The sequence below is a fragment of the Epinephelus lanceolatus genome, chromosome 14, assembly GCF_041903045.1.
Source record: "Epinephelus lanceolatus isolate andai-2023 chromosome 14, ASM4190304v1, whole genome shotgun sequence".
Lineage (NCBI taxonomy): Eukaryota > Metazoa > Chordata > Actinopteri > Perciformes > Serranidae > Epinephelus > Epinephelus lanceolatus.
Genome location: NC_135747.1, coordinates 37270505 through 37291203, shown reverse-complemented (window position 1 = coordinate 37291203; position 20699 = coordinate 37270505). Strand labels below are relative to the sequence as shown.

The 20699-nt window shown below is 40.9% G+C and overlaps 1 protein-coding gene across 2 annotated transcripts in view; it reads left to right on the top strand.

The window, feature by feature from the left end:
* Positions 1–147: 147 nt before the first annotated feature.
* The window catches only part of LOC117249054 (interleukin-1 receptor type 1), a 39950-nt gene continuing 19398 nt past the window's right edge, over positions 148–20699 (top strand). Inside the window, exons 1-7 of one of the 2 annotated variants that reach the window (XM_078174665.1) lie at positions 148–370; positions 1060–1193; positions 7982–8045; positions 9381–9630; positions 9833–10022; positions 10813–10987; positions 20349–20414. In XM_078174665.1, the coding sequence (XP_078030791.1) occupies positions 7985–8045; positions 9381–9630; positions 9833–10022; positions 10813–10987; positions 20349–20414 (742 nt within the window). In that variant the 5' untranslated portion in view covers positions 148–370; positions 1060–1193; positions 7982–7984. Of the gene's footprint in view, positions 371–964; positions 1194–7981; positions 8046–9380; positions 9631–9832; positions 10023–10812; positions 10988–20348; positions 20415–20699 lie in introns of those variants that run through there. The other variant, XM_033614421.2, reaches the window with a different exon arrangement.

The following is a 20699-nucleotide window of genomic DNA, read 5'->3' as shown; positions in this document are numbered from 1 at the left end:
TGTGTGTGTGTGTGTGTGTGTGTGTGTGTGTGTGTTTGTGTGTGTGTGTGTTTGGGACACTTTCAGTTCATCCTTGTCCAGGAAATGTGTGGGTGCAGTGTCTCTTCTGTCCCAGTTCCATGAGGGGCTTTCACACTGCTACGCAGTCATTTAAATGAGGAGAAGAGGACTTTGCTCTGTCGTGCTGAGCTCACTGTGTTGAACTTCTGGCGGTTGCCACCGTACCCAAAGGCCTGCCCGAATGATTTAATGGGCATCACGCAAACACAAAGCAGACAAGACGAAGGAGCTGATAATGTCGGTGTATGAATATCTGGAGTCACGGCGCCAACAACTTTCAAGGACAACCAGAAGAAAGATTGGGCCTGGGGTAACATTTGCACTAAACTTCATTTTCCACATTTTACGACGCGCACAAAGATAAAGAATCAATTTTTCCATTCCATGCAGGGTACAGTGACACCCGTGGGACTGTATATGCAGATTATGTAGTCATGGCAGTGATGTCAACGTGGTGATGACAGGGCAACAAACATGTGGTATCTTGTTCTTGTGAGTGTGCCTCACATCATGCTGTGTTACAAGCGCTCTGCAACAAAGTCTACTAAGATGATAATATTTATTTCCTCTCAGCAACAGCAGAGCAGACAAGCCAACCTCGTCTGGTGCCTCACTACACCACAGTTGGCACATCAGAGTCTTTGTAAATACACCTGACACTTTTTTAAATCTGCTCAGTACAAAGGATTAAAACACAAGTACAGTCCCTCAACAGCAGCAGTTTGGGTTCATGTCATTTTTGGCACGCACACAAATGCTGAAGCACGGAGAGAGATTTCTAAGAATTTAGAGGCTTCCAGTTAAGGCACACCAGTGTGTGTGTGTGTGTGTGTGTGTGTTTACATGCTTGTGTGAGGGAGAGGAAGAAGGAAAAAATGGGAGAAGGCAAACGAAAGGAGGCAGTGTGTGTGTGTGTGTGGGTGTGGGTGTGGGTGTGCGTCTAAATGAATGAACGTATCATTATGTGTGTGCATGTCTGAGGGAAATTTCCTTTTCTAGCTGTCATGATGCTGCTCACCCACTGAGCAGCGATGAGCAGAGGAGATATAAAACCACGCAGGGGAGGAGATGAAGACAGAAGAAGACAGAGTCTGACTTGATCCCCTTCGGCTGTCAGCGTGCACTCACACAAGGTAAGTCAGCCGTCTCATTTTTTACTCCTGCAGGTTTATTTGAAACTTTATTAAACTGTAAAACTACTGAAGGTATTTTATAGTTTTTGGGGAACTTACAGATTTATGAGAAGACAACCAGCTGTGCATCTTGCCAGCTGTGTATCAATGCATTTTTCTTTCACAATTTCTTAATCACTTCATCAGCTGCTGGACATTAGATGATTTTGCAACCTTTCACATAGTGGCAGCATTTTAAAATCATTCATAACGGCACCAAGATGAAATCATTTTTTATACTCGCTGTACTTTATTTTATATTTCATTGAATTTTATGAGAGACCTTTGCATCCATTTTATTCAGATGGTCAAAAAGAGAGGATGTTGGAATTTTCAGAAAAATGTCTCCGCTTTACAGATGCAAATATTTACATCGGCATTATCTCTAAACAACCAAACCTGTTTCGACGGTACACAGTGTAAATCTGTGTTATGCCCGAGTTATTTACATTCTGCTATAACAGTAGAAAACACACAGACAGACAGACAGTATGGGATGGGTTTGGGCTATTGATTTCCAGAGCTGCACTAATCAATATTGTAGCATCAACAGTGGATAAGATGTGTATGGGTCGCTCACAGTTACTCACTGAGAATGATCCAACTCTGCAGCTCTGCAGAGCTTGTTCAGTCTGGACTCCCTGAGAGATCAGATCTTGTATCTCAATGGGACCTCCCTGACTAAATAAAGGATAAATAAAAATAATTTTGAGCCTGATTCACAAACTCCTCTTATTAACCCACCAGTGTCTGCGGCATCACACCTGAGTGCTTCAGTCACATTATGGTCTTTCATTGTGGCATTTGTGGCATCAAACCTGCGTGGGTTTTTCTACCATCACTTGATGTCTTTGTGCTGATTCAGCCCCTGAACACTGGGTGTTTTTATCACCAACACGTCCCTACTTTTCCAGTGGCTTTTGTGCCATCAATCCTGAGTGTTTTAAGCTGAAACATGATCTCTTCCTGACCATAACTAAGTGGTGCTTTGTGTGAACCTAACAACACGGTAATCACATCATTGTTTGAAACCAAACCGGTATTTTCAGCAGTGTGTGTGGCACCGCACCTGAGTATTTCACATCATGGTGTTTCCCAGCAGCATTTGTGGCATCAAACCTGTTTTTTTTTTTTTTTGTTTTTTAACCAAACCTACTTGTCTTTAGGGGCATATTGCACCCCTGAACCTGTGTGTTTTTCACCGACACATTGCAGCATTTCCCAGCAGCATTTGTGGCATCTAACCTGGGTGTTTTTTTTTTTACCAAACCTTGGTGTCTTTAGGGGCACATTGTGCTGTTTAAGCCCCCAAACCTGGTTGTTCATCACCGACCCGTCCCTGCTTTTCGAGTGGCTTTTGTGCCATCAAACTTGCTGTTTTAAGCCAGAAAACAATCTTTTCCAAACCATAACCAAGTGGTTTTTGTGCCTAAACCTCACATCAAGATAATCACAGTGTTGTTGAAATATAAAAATCGTTAAGTGCCATAATAATGCACAAATGTAACATACCGGTGGTTTGCAAAAGTATACAATACAAACATTTTTGGGGGGGACTGAGCAGCCGTAGATCAAGATTAGTTAGACAACATAACAGAGCTTCAATATTAGTTTTACAGCCATCAGGTGGCCAGATGTGTGTGTCTAAGTGAATGCCATGTTGCCTCACATCTGCTGCATGTGTAACTAAGCAACTGCTTTCTAAAAAATATCCCTTAACCATCTCCTGTTGTGTTTCTTCATATCTAAAACTGAGATGCTGACTCTTTAAATTAAAGGGCCATTTATAGTTGCTGATGCCTTTAAGGGAAACTGTATGCAACAGCCAGAGTTGTGTAATGAGTGTCACACTGAACCTGCAGTTTTTCAGTCCTATCCGGAGAGGAACTTGTGATACAGAAGATACGATCCTTCTGTCCTGTGCAGATACTGTTTTAGAACATCATATTTTCCACTGCATGCTGATGCAAATTGCTGCTGTGTGCTTGGTAACGTTAAAAATAGGATGGAGTGAGAGTGAGCCAAAAATAATGTTGTGTGTTTGATCCAATGGTTGTGGTTATTCTTTTTCATTTTAATGTGGGTGTAGCACAAAGTTTATTACAGCTCAAAGCTGAAACCTTTGGAAACTGCAGAAGTAGGTCGAGGTCATCGTAGGTGAGACACTGATGCTCAAAGCTAAATTATTACATAGTTTGGCTCCAACACGCAATTGCCTCCTAATTCTAAGGAACAGTCCCATGAAAGACGTTTGGATCAGTGCTGAAACAATGAGTTGATACACTGGTCTGTTGACTGGCTGAGAATTAAATGACAATGACTTTGATATTTGATTAATGGTTAAGGTCAGTGATACTCAACTTGCTGCACAGCCATTTTCTTATTCACAGTGTAAATAAACTGATTCACACTGGAATGTTTTTCTGTCCTTTAAATGTAAATAAGGCTCCAGAGTGCACAAATTTAACCCTTTTTCTCCAAAAAAAGAGAGGGGAAAAAAAGCCAAGGCAGGATCTCCTCTGATAGAAGCCGCTTTTTTACTGCCTGTTTGAGAAGGGAATTTCATGCTGTTATGTCTCCTTGCAGTTCTGCATATAAGATACGATTGCAGGAAGAGAACAGTGTGGTCTCGTCTCTGAGCCGGGAATGTAGGCAGTAACAGCCAAGGTCTGTGTAAAATGTGAAGCTGGAGAGATGTGTTTTAATTACGCATTTTGATGGCAACCTACTGCCAGAGATTTAAAAAGCAGCTGTCAGCAGTTAGCAGCTAACTCAAAGGAGAAGAACAGTGGCCATAAATAAATGTCAGCAAAACGGAAAAACGATAAGATTCAGGAGCTACTTAATCTCCGAGCAGAGGACGAGATCAGCCGCCATATAACAGAAGATAACTGACATTATGCTATTGTTGGTGCATAGAAAGTGCTGCTGATGTGAAGACACTGTTGTGTTACATGTAACACCTGTCACAACTCTTTTGGTTGGAAATAATTTAGGGGTGCACGATAATTATCGGGCCGATAACAGGAAATTATTACGTCATTCCAATAAGTCTGATATCATGACGAATAGCCCCGATAACATATATAATTTTGGCAGCACGGCAGTGCCCCACTCCCACTATGAGACCCGAATGGCCTGCAGTGAATGCTGCGTTCAAGTGACGTCGGCATAATCAGAAAAACTCTTTCTGACTGGGAAAATTCAAGAATACCCCCTCATGTCGGAAAACAACTCGTTAACTCGGTCATAATTTCACACAGACACGCACACTCTCTCTGTCACTAGTGTTGCATGATATACTGGTACCAGTGGTAGACCGCGGCACTAAAACTCCACAGTACATATGATACCATAATGTTGGAGTACTGTAGTACTACGGTACCACTACTGTGGGATAAGTTCAAAGTCCAGTCGCAAGAGGGTGAGTGTCCATGCGCCGTCCAATAATGACAAATCCTGCCGGTTGTGGGTTGAACGGGGGTCACAGACACAGACAGGAATACGTATTCCTGTCAAATACGGCGGCCATAGTGCTCCGCGGTGCAACATAACGGCTTACCGGCGACGGATAAGTCCAGCTCCAGGTCCAATAATGTCCTCTTCTTGGCGTCATGACTGCCCAAAAGTACCTGGACAACCGAGCCGTGGCGGCACACAGGTATGTGACGTGTCAGAGGAGAAACGAGCCGTTCACATTTCTCTCTTTGTGGCAGGTAACGGTCCACAAACCTCACCGCACTTTAGGGACTGTTCTTCACTTATGAAGGGACTGTTCTTTACTTGTCAGGGGAGGAGGGTGGCTGGTTGATTTTTATTTTATTTATTTATTTTATTTTGATCCCCCCTATGTTAATCACTAATTGATGCTGTTTTTGAAGTATGAATAAGTCAGTAAGTAATTTATTCCATTGAAATATCAGTGATGTATTATAGAAAAGTGGTTTATCTTTTTATAAATGACAAAAGGCACATCTGCCTCATTTTTGCTGTGGTATCCTGATACTACTCAGAACCATGATACTGTCACTGGTATCATACTGTGGGTCCCAGTTTTGGTACCATGACAACACTATCTCACACACACACAGACGCTCTCTCTCTCTCTCTCTCTCTCTCTCTCTCTCTCTCTCTCTCTCTCTCTCTCTTCTAATGTGAGATAAAAGAACAACTGAATCCCATTTACCTTAGTAAAAAGGTATTCATTTGAATGGAACCATAAGCCAAAATTCTTTAAAGTTATTTTTTTGTTACTATGGAATGCACTTTTTCAGTTTCTTTTCGAAAATGTTTGAGATGCTTGCCAATAGTTTTTCATTGGAAAAAATAATTATCTCTTCATTTAAAGAGTCAAAACTGTTTTGGTTTTGTTCATAGTATTGATGTCATGATCTTAGGTATATATATAAATATACTGTATATGTGTGTGTGTTATCAGTTATCGGTATCTGCCTTTAGGAGCTGAAAGTTTTCGGTTATCGGTATCGGTTTAAAAGAAAAGTTATCGTGCATCCCTAAAATTATTATTATTATTTGGAAATTATTTGCGTTACAGGTGCTCCTTGGAAGAGAGGAAAGATAATTGAAAATATAAGAAATTTAACAAGATTATTTACACAATATATAGTAACCTAAATAGATAATACACAGAATATATACAGTCAAGGTGAAATGGGGTTATTGCACAAGTTAAATTATTGCACATGTTGACAGTGGGTGAAACAGTCGTTGTACAGTTTGATGGCCACAGGCAGAATGATTTCCTGTGGCGCTCAGTGGTACATTTAGGTGGTATGAGTCTCCCACTGAAAGTACTCTTGTGCCTGACCAGCACATGGTGGAGTGGGTGTGAGACATTGTCCAAGATAGTTCATAGCTTAGACAGCATCCTCCTCTCTGACACCACCATCAGAGAGTCACACTCCGTTCCCATGACGTCACTGGCCTTGCGGATCAGTTTGTTAAGTCTGTTGGCGTCTGCCACCTTCAGCCTGCTGCCCCTTCACACAACAGCATAGAGGATAGTACTGGCCACCACAGACTCATAGAAGATCCTGAGCATAGTCCGGCAGATGTTGAAGGACCTCAGTCGCCTCAGAAAATAGAGACAGCTCTGGCACTTCCTGTAGAGAGCGTCAGTGTTCTTAGCCCAGTCCAGTTTATTGTCCATGTGTACCCCCAGGTACTTACAGCTCTGCACAATGTCCACACTGACCGTGCTCGTCATAAAACAAGTCAGATGTCTGATTTACCTCCCAGAGCTACACACTGTATTACTTCTTCACTTGGATCTATTCCACATGACGTAGCTGGCTTTTGGAGCAGCACGTGTGCTTGTTTGTCTTTTACAATGCTCCATGTTGGCTATAAATGCAACTAAAACCACCTGTTACTATTTAAACTGTTAACTGTCAACTTCTTTGACCTTGAACCACTCAGGCATCCTTGCTTCAAGTGCAGCCAGCTGCATGTCACCTGTAAGGGACTGGTTGTAATTAATGAGTCGGGGATGAGGTGGTGCAAAAAGGAGGAGGCATGTCAAATAATATTTTAAGCACCGGGAAGGAACTTTTCTACTTAGGGCAGGGGGAAGTCTAAATGGATGTATTTTGTATTTATTTTACTGGCAATTTTTAAGGAAAGCTTTCTCTGAGAGGCATGTTTTCTTTAAAAATCACCAAAATCACACCATTTATCACAGCAAGAAACTGTAAAAACTGTAAAAACAGAAATTATTGTGAGATTTTAAAATATCCCATTTCAAAAGCATCTTGTATTTTACATCATTTCACTTTTTTTTTTTTTCACAAAAATGAACAGGTTAGTTACCATTAATGGACGTCCGGCTAAGGAAAGCAAAACTTTTTGAAACTGACATCCCCTAAAATCAAAAGAAGGTCCCAGGAATGAGTCCTAAAACCTAAGAAATGAGTTAGCATTTTCACACTCTGGTTCCCTCATCTTGAAGTCAATGAGTTTTTGGTTAGATGTCTGAAGTAAGGTCTGTGGTTAACAAAGCAGCTGCTAACAAGTGGCTAAATGAGATCACAGAACATCATCATGCCGAACACGGCCTTACAGCCTTATTGGCGTGGGGACATGAAGTTAAGCAGCTGCAGTGTATTTCATTTATAGTATCGCGTTAGCTTGACCTCTGCCGATTGCACTGAGGCTTCAAAAATCATGACAGTGGTGTTCATTTGTGAAGCCTATCTTAAAAAACAAACATGTAAGTATCATAAATGTTTGCTTACCACAGAGCTTATTTTCTGCAATAATCCAAAATTCAAAGGAAAAATCCCTCAGCCTTTTTGACAAGTGTTAGATAAATATCATCGCTTACTCTGAACAACAAAACTAGGCCTGACTAATTCCTTTCCTCTGAAAACAAAAACACAAAGATAAGACCCAACATATTGATCTAAAAAAGAACACAGAGGTGGCTGCAACCAACCAGTGTTTCTGGGCCAAAGTTAACCATGTGAGTGACTCTACAGTTCCCTACAAGTCTCTTAGTATCCGGTGTGTGGCCTCTGATAACAATTTCGTACAACATTTATTTCGAAACTGCAACAATGGTTCTGGGAGGGTGAGGGGCCCTGCAGAGGCTGACTCAGGAAGCAGCAATGTGGTTAAAGGTTCCTGCATGACTGATGTGTATGAATATAAACTGTATGTAACATGTGCCATGTTTGTTGTTTAACAAGAAGAAATGTGGTTTCACTCTAAATGCACTCTGTGTCTCTCAGGAAATGGATACTCCCCGACTTGGCTTCTTCATCTTCATTGTGATAACTGCAACTGCATCTTCAGGTAGGACGTACATTATGATGAAGAACAGTGCATTAATGGATCTGTTCATGCAGCTGTATTCATATTAAGAAGTCGATCCTTTTTGACCCACACATGCAGTATATAGACACATAGTGCTGAAGCTGCACATGTAGCAGAAACTGCTCCATCTCATAAGCCCTAGGGGTGTAAATCACCAGCTTCATCACAATACAATATTATATCGATTTGTTTGGATGACGATACGATGTTTGCCGACATCACAAAGTCTGCAATCGATATGACGCGATATCATATGCCCATCTAACACAATCATTTACATCAGCTCACAAAAACAACTAGAATATGATTTGACCATTTTATTTCTGAGCTCTGTTTGTTGTTTAAGCGGAGGCGCGCTTGCCCAGAAATGGTGACACAGACGTGCTATGTGAATTTCAAAATAAATATATATCTTTAAGATGACGATATGGATCGATGTTTTAATTTTGCATCGATATAATCGGATCGTTAATCAATGAATCGATGTATCGATGTGGATCGATGTATCGATACACCCCTAATAAGCTCATCACCTACCAAACCTATTTGAAATATTCAGACGACACGTCCATTCTTGCACTTCTCTCTGACAATCTCTCTGCTCTGGGTTATCACAACACAGTCACACACTTCACTCAGTGGTGTATGGACAACCATCTTCACATCAACGTCAGTAAAACCAAAGAAATAATGATCACGCTTTGCAAAATCAATAGACCTGGACGCCACACGCCCACTCAACCAATACCTCATCCCATTACCCTCAGGGCGCAGGTACTGAACTCTCAAATTTAGGAAAGCTCGACTCGGGAAGAGCCTGATCCCAGCAGCCATAGCTGCACTGAACAGGAGATCCCGTTGACTCAAAGTGTCCACCTCTGTGAATGAACATGTAATGTTTTGTGATGTCTATGATATGTCTGTGCCTGTGATATCTGTGATCGATCTCTGTAAATGTACAGTTAGTGGAAACGAATTTCCCTCTGGGACGAATAAAGTCTAAGTCTAAGAAGGCCCTCTTTAATGTATATCCACCACTGTAGCATATACGGTATTAATGCAAGGTGGTGGCATGAATATACTGCATGCATGAAGGGAGCACTGAACAAAAGTCACCACATCTGAATCAGATGAGGCCAGAGTATAATGCTTACCCTGTCTATATCTGCATGTTAATGTCACAGTATCTGCTTAGTCTCCCTTTTAAATAATGTTTGGGATCTTTTATTTGTTAAATAACTGTTATTATAATGAATATTATAATGTTTTCCACAACATGACTTTGTGCTTTCAATGTTATCTTTGTCACCACAGCATCTTTAAAGACAACTGAGTCCCAGTGTATGGACCTAAACACGGATTCTTTCAGACTTTTTGAAGGGGAGGCATTTCGTTTTGTGCCCCATGAGCTCGGCAATAATGTCCCTGATGATGAGGTCACATGGTACAAAAATAACTCCCAAATCAATATCACCACTGATGAGAACCAGAACGTACATTACCACGGTGGAGCACTCTTTTTCTTAAACCTCTGCAGTGAAAACTCCGGCCTTTACATTGCCAGGTGAGAATACCTGTCTCTGTAAAACCACGTTTTGGCAACATTGAAATTCAATTTAATTTTTCTTATTTCTATCACTAAACGTAACATTAAGTTCATGTTACTCTCTGATCTTTTGGCAATGTAAAATATGTTCTTTCCACTGAGATGATCTGTTAATATGGACCCTGAGGTGAATCACAAAGGCTTATTGTTTCTTCTCTAGGCAAGAAGAGCCATCAGGACGGTGTTACAACTATTTTTTACAAGTTGACGTCTTCAAACGAAGCAATCCAATGGAAAAAAAATTCCTCTATGGATCCATTGAAGACTCTGCTGTGGCCAAACAGATCCCATGTCCAGATCCTGTCCACAACACATGTACCTCGTTGGCGGGAACTTTCTCCTGGAGCACGGTACCTGTGATTACAGTGACTCTGGTGTAAATAACAATGTTGTTTCTTCAGGTCCTAAACTCTAAATCTGGTAACATCACTGATAATTTATTGTTGTAACAGTCAACAGGGCTTATGTGCATAGAAATATGTGATGATGAAGCTGTCACCAATCTGTGGATAATTCAGCTGTGAGGAAAAACCTTCTGAACAATGAACACTGAAGAAATTCTAGTCAGGAGAGTTTTCAGCTGGTTGCAATCTGCAGTCCTAACCACTAAATGCCACTGGATTGCCCACACTTGAACTTTAAAAGACACATTGACTCAGCCAACCTCAATTCCCTGGGAAAAAGGTTCCAGAACGTGAGGGTCATAACTGCAAACGTTTCCTTTCCAACTGGTTCTCTGGAACAAACGCCAGAGGATCTCAAATTACATGCCTGTGCATATGGTACTAAGAGATCAGAGACATGGCAGGGAGAGATGCCACAAAAAGCCTTAAAAATAATCAGTGAAATCTGGGAGTCAGTGTGAAGAGGTTAGAACAGGAATGATGTGATCACATCTCTTGGTTCTGGTTAAAAGCCTGGCAGCGGAGGTCTGTACAATCTGCAGTCAGTGAATATGTTTTGGTTCAGGCGAGAAAAGAGGCTGCTGCAGTAATCCAGGCAGGATGACATTAAGGCATGTAAAATGACCTCTGTGTCTTAAAAAGTTAAATAGATCATATTTTGAAATACTTCTATGTTGATAAAAACACGACAGTCAGGCACTAATTTTTTCAAATTATCTTTCTCCTCTTTATGAAGCAACCGCCCTTGCCCGAGCTGCAGACGTTCACTAGCCCTGAAGATCGTCAAAAAGCTGACCTGTGGATTAAGACGGATACTGACGCTCACAATGGCATCTACACTTGCACTTGTACCTGGAAACACAATAACAAGGAGTACAAATCGACTGCCTCCAGGGAGGTAAAGCATCAAGGTAAAAGTGCATTTTCAGGTTTTCATAAGCCTTTACCCGGGGTAGTGTGGTAAAGAATAGTACAGCAGATTAGCTTGTTAGTCATTTTACCTGTTAACTGATGATGTCATTTATGTTTCCTGACAGACTGTTAATGCCACTGGCTAATGCTAAGACTTTAAGCCTATACTTTCCAGAGAGCACACGAACATAATTCAGAAGGTGACAAGGTTTAAATAAATTAACATTCTCCCACCACACAAACAAAGGAATTTCTATCTGATTGTTCAAAATAGTGCCCTTATTATATATTATCATATGTATATTCAGAGACTCCCACTTAGCCACACATTTAGCCTTAGTGCTCTTCTCACAATAGGATTAAGTGTTAGCATAGAGCAGAGGATCTAAACTCTTGCTCCTCTTCAGTGTAATGCTTAAATAACTGTGGTGCCCTTATACAGGTAAGTCTAAGAATGATTATGTGACTCAGGCTTTATGCCTGAACTAATTTTCAAACATACCATGGGACCCATATAAGGTAAATGATCTATAGCATAGTCCAAAGTGCATGGCGCAAGTGCATTTAGGGTGCTCCGACTCTGCTTTTGCTAGTTAAACGGCACATGATCTGGGTGCAGTGTAAAGTGCAAAGGGGTTGTATTGAGTCCCTTATTTAATCATAGGTGTGTGTTGGGTGTAACATGAATTTAACCAACCAAAGTGTCACCTTCAGTTCCTTTTAAAAGCCAGGTGCACCTACACCTGCTCCACTGCTATTTACATGGTGAACTCGGCAAATTGGAGAAGCATGCACTTTTCTGCTGAGAGTAACGCAGTAAGAGCAGTTACGTCACTGCAGCAAATATCGAGGGACATTTAAGCAGCAACACTAAAAACTGTAGTTATAAACCTGACAGAGGAAACAGAACTAAACTTTAAGCTTCTGAAATCAATGAAGCTATGCTGCTCCTCATGTGCGAATGTGCACGGCTTCTCTCTTAATGGGGAGTCGAACAGCATCTCTGCTCTGATCTCTGCTATGTTCACATTTTACAGAAGGCAATTAATGATGTATTATTTCACCCACCATAACCCCATCTGTGTGTCCTTATGTGTGAAACAAGCAGTGTACATGTTGTGAACCCATATATTTAGGTGTTTAAACCATCTGGGCACAAGTACGTACACAACATGGGCGCTGGCCGTGAAAATGACAACTGTGTTGGTCTGAAACTAGCAATGACAGTTGCGTAGCTTTACACCAGGTGTAAGATAGGGCCCTAGTAATTGAACATTCATTTATAGTTTTCGACACCATCGGTTCAGTTTGGCACATGGGTTTAGCTGATGCTACCAAGCTAATATTGTCATATATATAAATATGTATAACATTTGTCATCAGTGACCACTCCAAAATTAATATCTGATTCAACTTCTTCTAATCTGTGCTCCAGAAATTAAAACTTACCAGCGATTTACAAACACACAAATATGGTCTGTAGCAGCAACATCAATTATTTTTAGAATATGCACCGTGCTCGAGAGGTTAATTCAATGTGTTTTTGTTTACATATGAACTGTTCTGGTTACAGCATTGTCTATTTCTCGCCTCAAATGTTTTCAGAAACATATTTTAGAGTAATGTTAAACAATGATATATATCAAATAAAATAAAATTAATTGAAGCTGGGACTAAAAATCATGTTTACGTTACCTTAGAACAAACCATTTAAGCCCTGTTTCCACAGAGCAGTATGGTACAGTTCAGCTTGGTGCGCCTTTTTTCTGTTTCCACTGTGAAAAGTTGTGGATGGTACCAATGGTACCGTTCCTTACCGTCCCCATGTTTGGTCCCCCCTCTGTTGGGGTACCTAGCACACAGATCTGGTACTAAAAGGTGGAGCTGTGAACACTGCAGTCTGATTGGTCAATAGTGGATGGTCACTGCTCAGGGCTGAGTTGTGTCTGGTTTTGAGGCTCATGTAACCACTGTTCATACTGTGGAGAGTTTTATTAGTAAACTGTAACTATAAAATGAAATCAATCAATCAATCAAACTTTATTTGTTTAGCACTTTTCATACATTAAAAATGCAGCACAAAGTGCTTCACAGAATAAAAACAAACAAAAATAATACATACATATTGAAAACCCGCCCCTCCCAACCCCACATATAAACACACACACACACAGAGACACACACACACAGTCAATATAGTCAATAACATGGCTGGGCACTGAGGAACCAGGTGAGGAAAGAACCAGCTATGGGGAGCCATCCACACTGAGAGGCCCTACAGCCCACGGCCACAGTGAGCGCCGCCACAGAGACCACCCCGACCAGACAGACCGGGGTGGACTCCACACATGGTGTGGAGATTAGGAAAAATTAAAGAGTTAAAGATTAAAATAATATTAATAATAATAATAAATAAATTAATTAATTAATTAAGATTTAGAGACTAAAATGCATAAAGATTTAAAAATAAATCATTTAAAAGCATTAGAATGTAAAAAGAACATATAATAGAAGAATTAAAAGAGTAAAAGAAATCAGTTAAAAGCTAAATTAAAAAGGTGAGTCTTGAGCCTCCTTTTAAAAACATCAACAGTCTCTGCAGTCCTGATGTTCTCTGGCAGGCTGTTCCATGAGTGAGGGCCATAATGGCTGAATGCAGCCTCCCCGTGGGTTTTTGTTCTAACTCTTGGAACAATCAAAAGGCCGGTGCCGGAGGACCTCAGGATCCGTGAGGGTTGATATGGTAAAAGCAGGTCAGATAAATAAGAAGGCCCAAGACCGTTAAGACATTTAAAAACTAATAAAAGAACCTTAAAATTGATCCTGAAACACACAGTGAGCCAATGCAGTGATTTTAAAACTGGTGTAATGTGCTCCCACCCTCTGGTCCTCGTCAGCACTTGTGCGGCTGAGTTTTGGAGTAGCTGCAGGTTAGAGATGGTCTTTTTAGGAAGACCAGACAGCAGGGCATTACAGTAATCTAAATGACAAGAGATAAAAGCATGCATCAGCACCTCCGTGTTAGCCTGAGAGAGAAACGGGCAGACTCTGGCTATATTCTTAAGATGATAAAAACCTGTCTTTGTTACATTTTTGATGTGTGGAATAAAACTAAGCTCAGAGTCAAAAATGACGCCCAGGTTCTTCACACATTGTGAAGGTTTAAAATCTTGTAGTTTTGGTAAAAGTTTCTCTCTCTGGCCTTCAGGACCAATAATTAAAACCTCTGTTTTGTCCTGGTTGAGCTGTAGGAAATTCACTGCCATCCATGACTTGATATCTAAAATGCAGTTAAAAAGGGCATCACTTGGCCCTGTGTCATCAGGAGACACGGCGATGTACAGCTGTGTGTCATCTGCATAACTGTGGAAGCTGTTTTGCTGCCTCTCACAGCAGCTGGAGTCTGAGGAAAAATAACTTCATTCACTGGGCTGACTGCAGACAACTTTTAAGGTGGAACGTTAACTTGTAATGTTACTCAATGCATGAGGTGACGACGTAAATCCATCAACACACCTTAAATTTCACTGTGACAACTTTGATCATTCCTTAAGATTTTATATGACATACACTTTTAGTAATGAATGGATCTTCAAGCGTTTAAACATATTAATTTCAGCCGGATTATGTGAACTGCAGATATTCTAATCCTCACTCGGAGAAAAAAAAAAGCATTGCGGAGTGTCGTTCCTGTGGGCTACAGCAACAATAAACCCCTGAGCTTGCCTTAAAAGGACTAAATGCACAAACCCGCTATTTTTAAATATCCCATGGAGAGAGACTCTCACTGCAGCCTGTTCTATTTTGCTCTGAAAATGTCGGCAATGCAGGCTGATAAAGGAGGAAATACAGTGAGTGCTGGACGGAGCAGTGAGTGACAACAACCCCGCCCACATTTAAGAGCACTGTTTGTGATGGAAATGCTAAAGGGACTGAGGGTCTAGGTACCATGTCTGAAGCGTTACTTTTGGTTCCAAAGGTACCATACTGAAAGTGTTTAGTGGAAACGGGGCTTTATATCCTGATACGGGGCAGATCCTTTTCCACAGAGTCTGCCGTGTTTTTTACAGCAGCCCAGAAAAGACCAACCAAACACTGACTCTAGATAGGGCCATTCACGTTTCCGCATTGTTCACAGTAGTTCTTCTACATGCTTGGCACACAAGAAAAGTTTAATTTGGTTGCAATCTGCAACTTTTACGGCGCAATTCAAGATTCAAGACAACTTTCCCTTAAAGGGCAATTTCATTTGACAGCTCGCACAACAACACACACACACACACAACACATAGAACACAGAAAGAAAATTGACAGCTGTGTGCAAATTCTGTTAGTCGCCATGATGAATTACATAAAAATAGTCAATACCGGCACTGGATGATAAAATACATAAAGGTACACAGTACCCAATGCACAATACACACAATACAATTCATAAGGATGTGTTTAACAATCGGACAGCAGAGGGGATGAAAGACTTGGAAAAGCGATTACCCTTACAAGCAGGTTGGGTGTAACGACGCCCTGAAGGCAATAGTGAAAATTCACTTGCTAAAACATGCCCGGAAGAACTTAGAATGCTGTGTGACTTCCTCAGAACCTGTTGTTCCCATAGAGAACCTAGGTCTCGCTGCTTAAGTCCAATAATCTTGGAACAAATTTCACAACTCTGTTCAGGCTGTTCTTGTCCCTGAGTGACAGGTTGTTGAACCAACAGATAAAAGAATAAGTCAAAAGACTTTCAATGAAGGACTGATAAAAACGACAAAGAATCACTGGACTGACAGAAAAAGAATTTAACATTCGAAGGAGAAGAATCCTCTGCTGTCCACGTTTGACCAGTGCTTCAGTGTTAACATCCCATTTAAGCTGGTTGTCAAACACAGTGCCTAGATATTTGTAGGAGCTGACAATTTCAATCTTCTCTCCATCTATGACACTCTCAGTGAAGGCCTTCTTGTCACGTCTAAAATCAATCATCATTTCTTTAGTTGTGGATGCATTTAACTCTAAAAAGTTGTCCTTACACCAATCTACAAATGCAGGGAGAGCCACACCATGTTGTGTTGGGCACCCTGAAGAAGGGACAACAGCACAGTATCATCCAAAAACTGAACAAGAAAGCTGCTTTCACAAGATGATCTGCAGATGTCAGTGTATAAGATATAAAGAAGAGGTGACAATACGCACCCTTGTGGTGAACCAGTATTAGTTACAACAGTGTCAGACAAATGACCATGTTCACATGGTCAAGAAGTCTAAAATCAATAAAACAAGTTGATGGGGTAGTTTAAAATCAGAAATCAGTCTCTCGATTAAAAGACAAGGTTGCATGTGATTAAAAGCGGAGGAGAAATCTCCAAACAACAGTCTGGCATGGGCATTAGGTTTCTCCAGATGTTTGTAGAAGGTGTTAAGAATAAAAATCTTAGCGTCCTCAACACCCTTTCCAGCCTGGTAAGCAAACTGTAGAGGGTCGAGTTTACCCTCGATAGCTGGGAGAATCTCATTTTTAATTATTTTCTCAGGATTTTCATTATCAATGAAGTGAGGGCAATCACTGCAGTCTGTGCACTCAAGACAAGCTTGACGTTTGCTGATGCTTTCCTCTGTCCAGCACTTGACTGTCTTCACAGTGCGCTCCAAGCGTTTACATACGGGCTTATAGGAGGGCAAGAGGAAAATGCTGTGGTGGTAGGATGCTCCCAATGCAGGTCTGGGAACAGACTTATAAGCACCAGGCACAGTGCCATAACATAAGTCAATCATTGTATTCCATTGTGTAGTGGCACATGTTACATATTGCTCATAAGTTTTTAATGATTTGTCCAACCGACAATGATTCAGATCTCAAAGAATGAATTTCGGAGTGTTAGGAGAGAGAGAGAGTCAAGCTTATGTGTCACATCCATAACCAGCTGCGTGGCTGCAGTAACATTGGCCCGTGGGTGAATATAAACAATTGTGAAAAAGAGTTGGGAAAACTCCCTTGGCAAATAATAGGGGCAAATAATAGGGGCGGAGGGAGATGGACAATAATTCGAGGTCGGTCATGCAGATCTTTTCCCGCACAACAACTGTATTGCAGTATCTCTCATTCACATAAAAGCAGACTCCTCCCCCCTTAGCCTTATTTGTGATAGAGGGACTTCTATCCATCCGAATGGGATAACCAAACCCACTGATGAATAATTCATCATCCCGGTCAGCTTCACCCAGCCATGGGTAAGAGCCAAAAGACACGTCTCCTTAAACTCCTGCTTGCATTTAGCGTAAGCCTCCAATTCGTCCACCTTATTTCGGATGGACTGCACATTGGAAAGCAGAACTGTTGGGAGAGGAGGGAGACTCCGTCTGACGCCAAGATCAACTTTCCTGATTCTCCGCTGGACACCTCCCCTTTTTCCCTCTTTTCCTGCGAATCCTTTTCAAAGGTGTCTTTCTGGACAGCTGATCACTGTCCAGTCCACGTAACAGTCAGGAAAAGATCTCAGGGTTGCTTGCAGAAGGTTGTAAAGACAGGAGAATCTCCCGGCTATAAGTGAATTGGTGCAGAGTGCAGCCGCCTCCATTGTCACTGTGTTGATCTCCACAAACCAGCCAGGAGAATAAAGTCCATAAAGCAGCACAAATCGTCACATAGTTCCTCAGGTTCATAACTGCAACTTACACACGTAGCTTTCCGAGAAATGAAAGTTGACGATCACGACACAGAAACAAAGAAATCAACAATAATAAGGCAAACATTTGCGAGCTGCCCCGAGTCGCACTTGACAGAGCGTCCTGGATGTCAGGATTCCCAGTTCCTAATGTCACTTAATCCTACAAACTAGACCTTTAATTCACAGCTAAAGGCTTTTCTGTTTGCAGCTGTGTTTCATTAAATTAAATGATTATATATTTCTTACACAGCACCGCATAGAACAGAAGTAACAGGAGGCAGTTCCCCAGAACCAGAGTTATGTTAGTTATGAGTAGTGAATTGCTTTTATGTGCCACTGACTGTAATGTATTTAAATTTAAATTCCTGTGCTGTTCATATCAGTGAAGACCAAAAGCTGAACTGCAAAATCCCACCTGTGAAGAAGGCGCAACAAGGGAAAATGTGGCATCACTCGGCACTGACTCATCATGGTCCTCTCACGTTTGCAGAACGTCTAGGATAAGAGATCACACCACCGCCTCACAATCTACCCCACCCTCACCCATCTAAATAAACATATACATACACTCCACACTGCTACTGCTACAAAGACGTAAACTGTACACCTCACTATATTGTTTAAGAAATACTCTGTGCATATTTTATGTTGCACTGGACACCACCAGGCATCCTGAACTTGTTGTGAAAAATCATTGCATATCTAAATGTACTGTAAAAACTCACTACACTACAACTTGCACTAGTGTTTTCTTAATATTATCATTTTTGGATCTTGCTAAGTGACTGTTCTGTGTATGCTCTCTAAGATTATGATGTACAGCAATGTTTACTGTAGCATGTATCTCTGTGCAAATAACAATAAATCTTTGAATCTTTGCACTTGTTGCTTCTTTAACTCTTTCTGCTTCCCTTCCCTAATTCTCTTTTTGCCAGGTTAAGTGTACGCTTAAATGCCAGAGGTAGAAATTATGAATCGCTTTGCTGATTCAAATCATTTTGTTAAGTTCAGTTCAAAGATTTGCAGCCACTGACTATATAGTTCATTCACCTTTTTTTTCCCCAAATCTATGTAGTTGCATTGCCTTTCAGCTGTCCGTCAGTGCATATAGCAGTTGGTGAGCGTGTAACTATTAATTCTGCTGTGCTGCAATATATCTCCATACGGCTCCAACGGTTCATAAAATATCCTGCAAAAATGCACACACAATGGTGCATATATCCCTACGAATTAGCACCCCACAAAGTTAACATGTAGTATGTAGTTAACATAAAGTTACAGAGATAACGGAGATAGGCAAAAAAAGGTACTGTGGTTAGGTTTAGGAAAAGAAGATAAAATTAGTCAATTCAAGTTTCAGACACCTCTCTCCTGGGAAAAGTCCTGTGTTTTTTGACCCATCAACTGTCACAACCTTCCTGCTTACATGACCACATCCTTCGTTACTCTGGTCAGGGCATTGGTCACATGATTGCAGCCTTCCTAAATACGTGGGTTATGCAGAGATTACCTGCACATGATTATGTAGGATGTGTATGGTTTGCTGCCATTTTGAGCAAATAGTAAGCAATTGTGCCATTGAGCAACAATAACCTGGTCTGAAGCAGTATTTTCCTGCTATTCAAAGGGCGCATCGTGTCAGATAGTAAGATGTGCTGACATAGACATGTTTAAAGCGTGTGTACACTCTGCTTGTTGCACACACAGGGACATGCAGATGTGTTGCGGGTGATTAAAAAAATACATTATTATTGTGAAAAATACAGAATGGAAAGAACTTTATTGATCCCCGAAGGGAAATTCAACTGTCCAGCAGCTCATAAAAGACAAAAAAAAATGACAACCACACTTTCCTTCAACACCACCACAGTGGTATTGACATAGACATAAAGGTTTAAACAAGCATAGACAGAAATTAAAAATCAAATTAAAAATTGCCCATTCCACACTCCAGTCCAGCTTTTGTTATCAGTTACATTCCTCAAAATGTGAACATAGCAGAGATCAGAGCAGAGCTGCAGAGCTGCTGTCCAAGTCCACATTAAGAGAGATGCTGTGCACATTTGCACATTTGCAGTCTATTTTCATTGATTGTTTCAGAGGCTAAAAGTTTAGTTCTGTTTCATCTGCCAAGTTTATAACTACGGTTTTTAAGTTTTGCTGCTTAAATGTCTGTCAGTATTTGCCGCAGTGACGTAACTGCTCTTACTGCGTTACTATCAGCAGAAACGTGCTTGCTTCTCCAATTTGCTGAGCTCACCATGTAAATAGCAGTGCACCAGGTGTAGGTGCACCTGGCTTTTAAAGGAAATAGAAGATGACACTTTGGTTGGTTAAATTCATTTTACAACCAAAACACACCTATGATTAATTAAGAGACTTGTGCAACCCCTTTGCCCCTTGCGCCTGACTTTGAACCCAGATCATATGCAGTTTAACTACTTAGAGTGGAATTGGAGACGCCGTAAATACATTTGTATAATGTACTTGAGAATATGTGATGCATGCAACATTTCTCAAATTACGGTTCATAAAATCTTTGTTGTGTCATAGGCTAAAGAGCTGGTACAATTTTTTGGGTATCAGGTGAAATAATAATTGATTAGAGTCATAGCACTGGAATGTAATTGTTGTCATGTGTCCTACAGGAAAGAATGAAAAGAAGCACTCATTGTATTTTGATTTTGCTTGCCTGCAGAGATAGAGGTCCACGTTCCGGTGGAGATCATTTCTCCAACCAACAAGGAGCAGCTTGCTGATGAAGGTTAGAAAACTTCACCTCATAACACCACAGTGCTGTCAGAACACTGCGAATACATTTCCTGTATTGACTAAGCCACTTACATCTCACCCACAAGTTTCTGATCATTGTTTAAGTGCTGTTTTTCAGTAAGACATCTGTGAATTGTTAGAATTGTGCCCAAACAATTCACACTTGGGTAACTACCAATAGAGATCCTTAAAGAGTCAGGAAACATAATAATTTGTGGAGTTCCCACGCATTCCCACACTCATTTATTTGTGGCGACCACATCTGTTGCCACATATT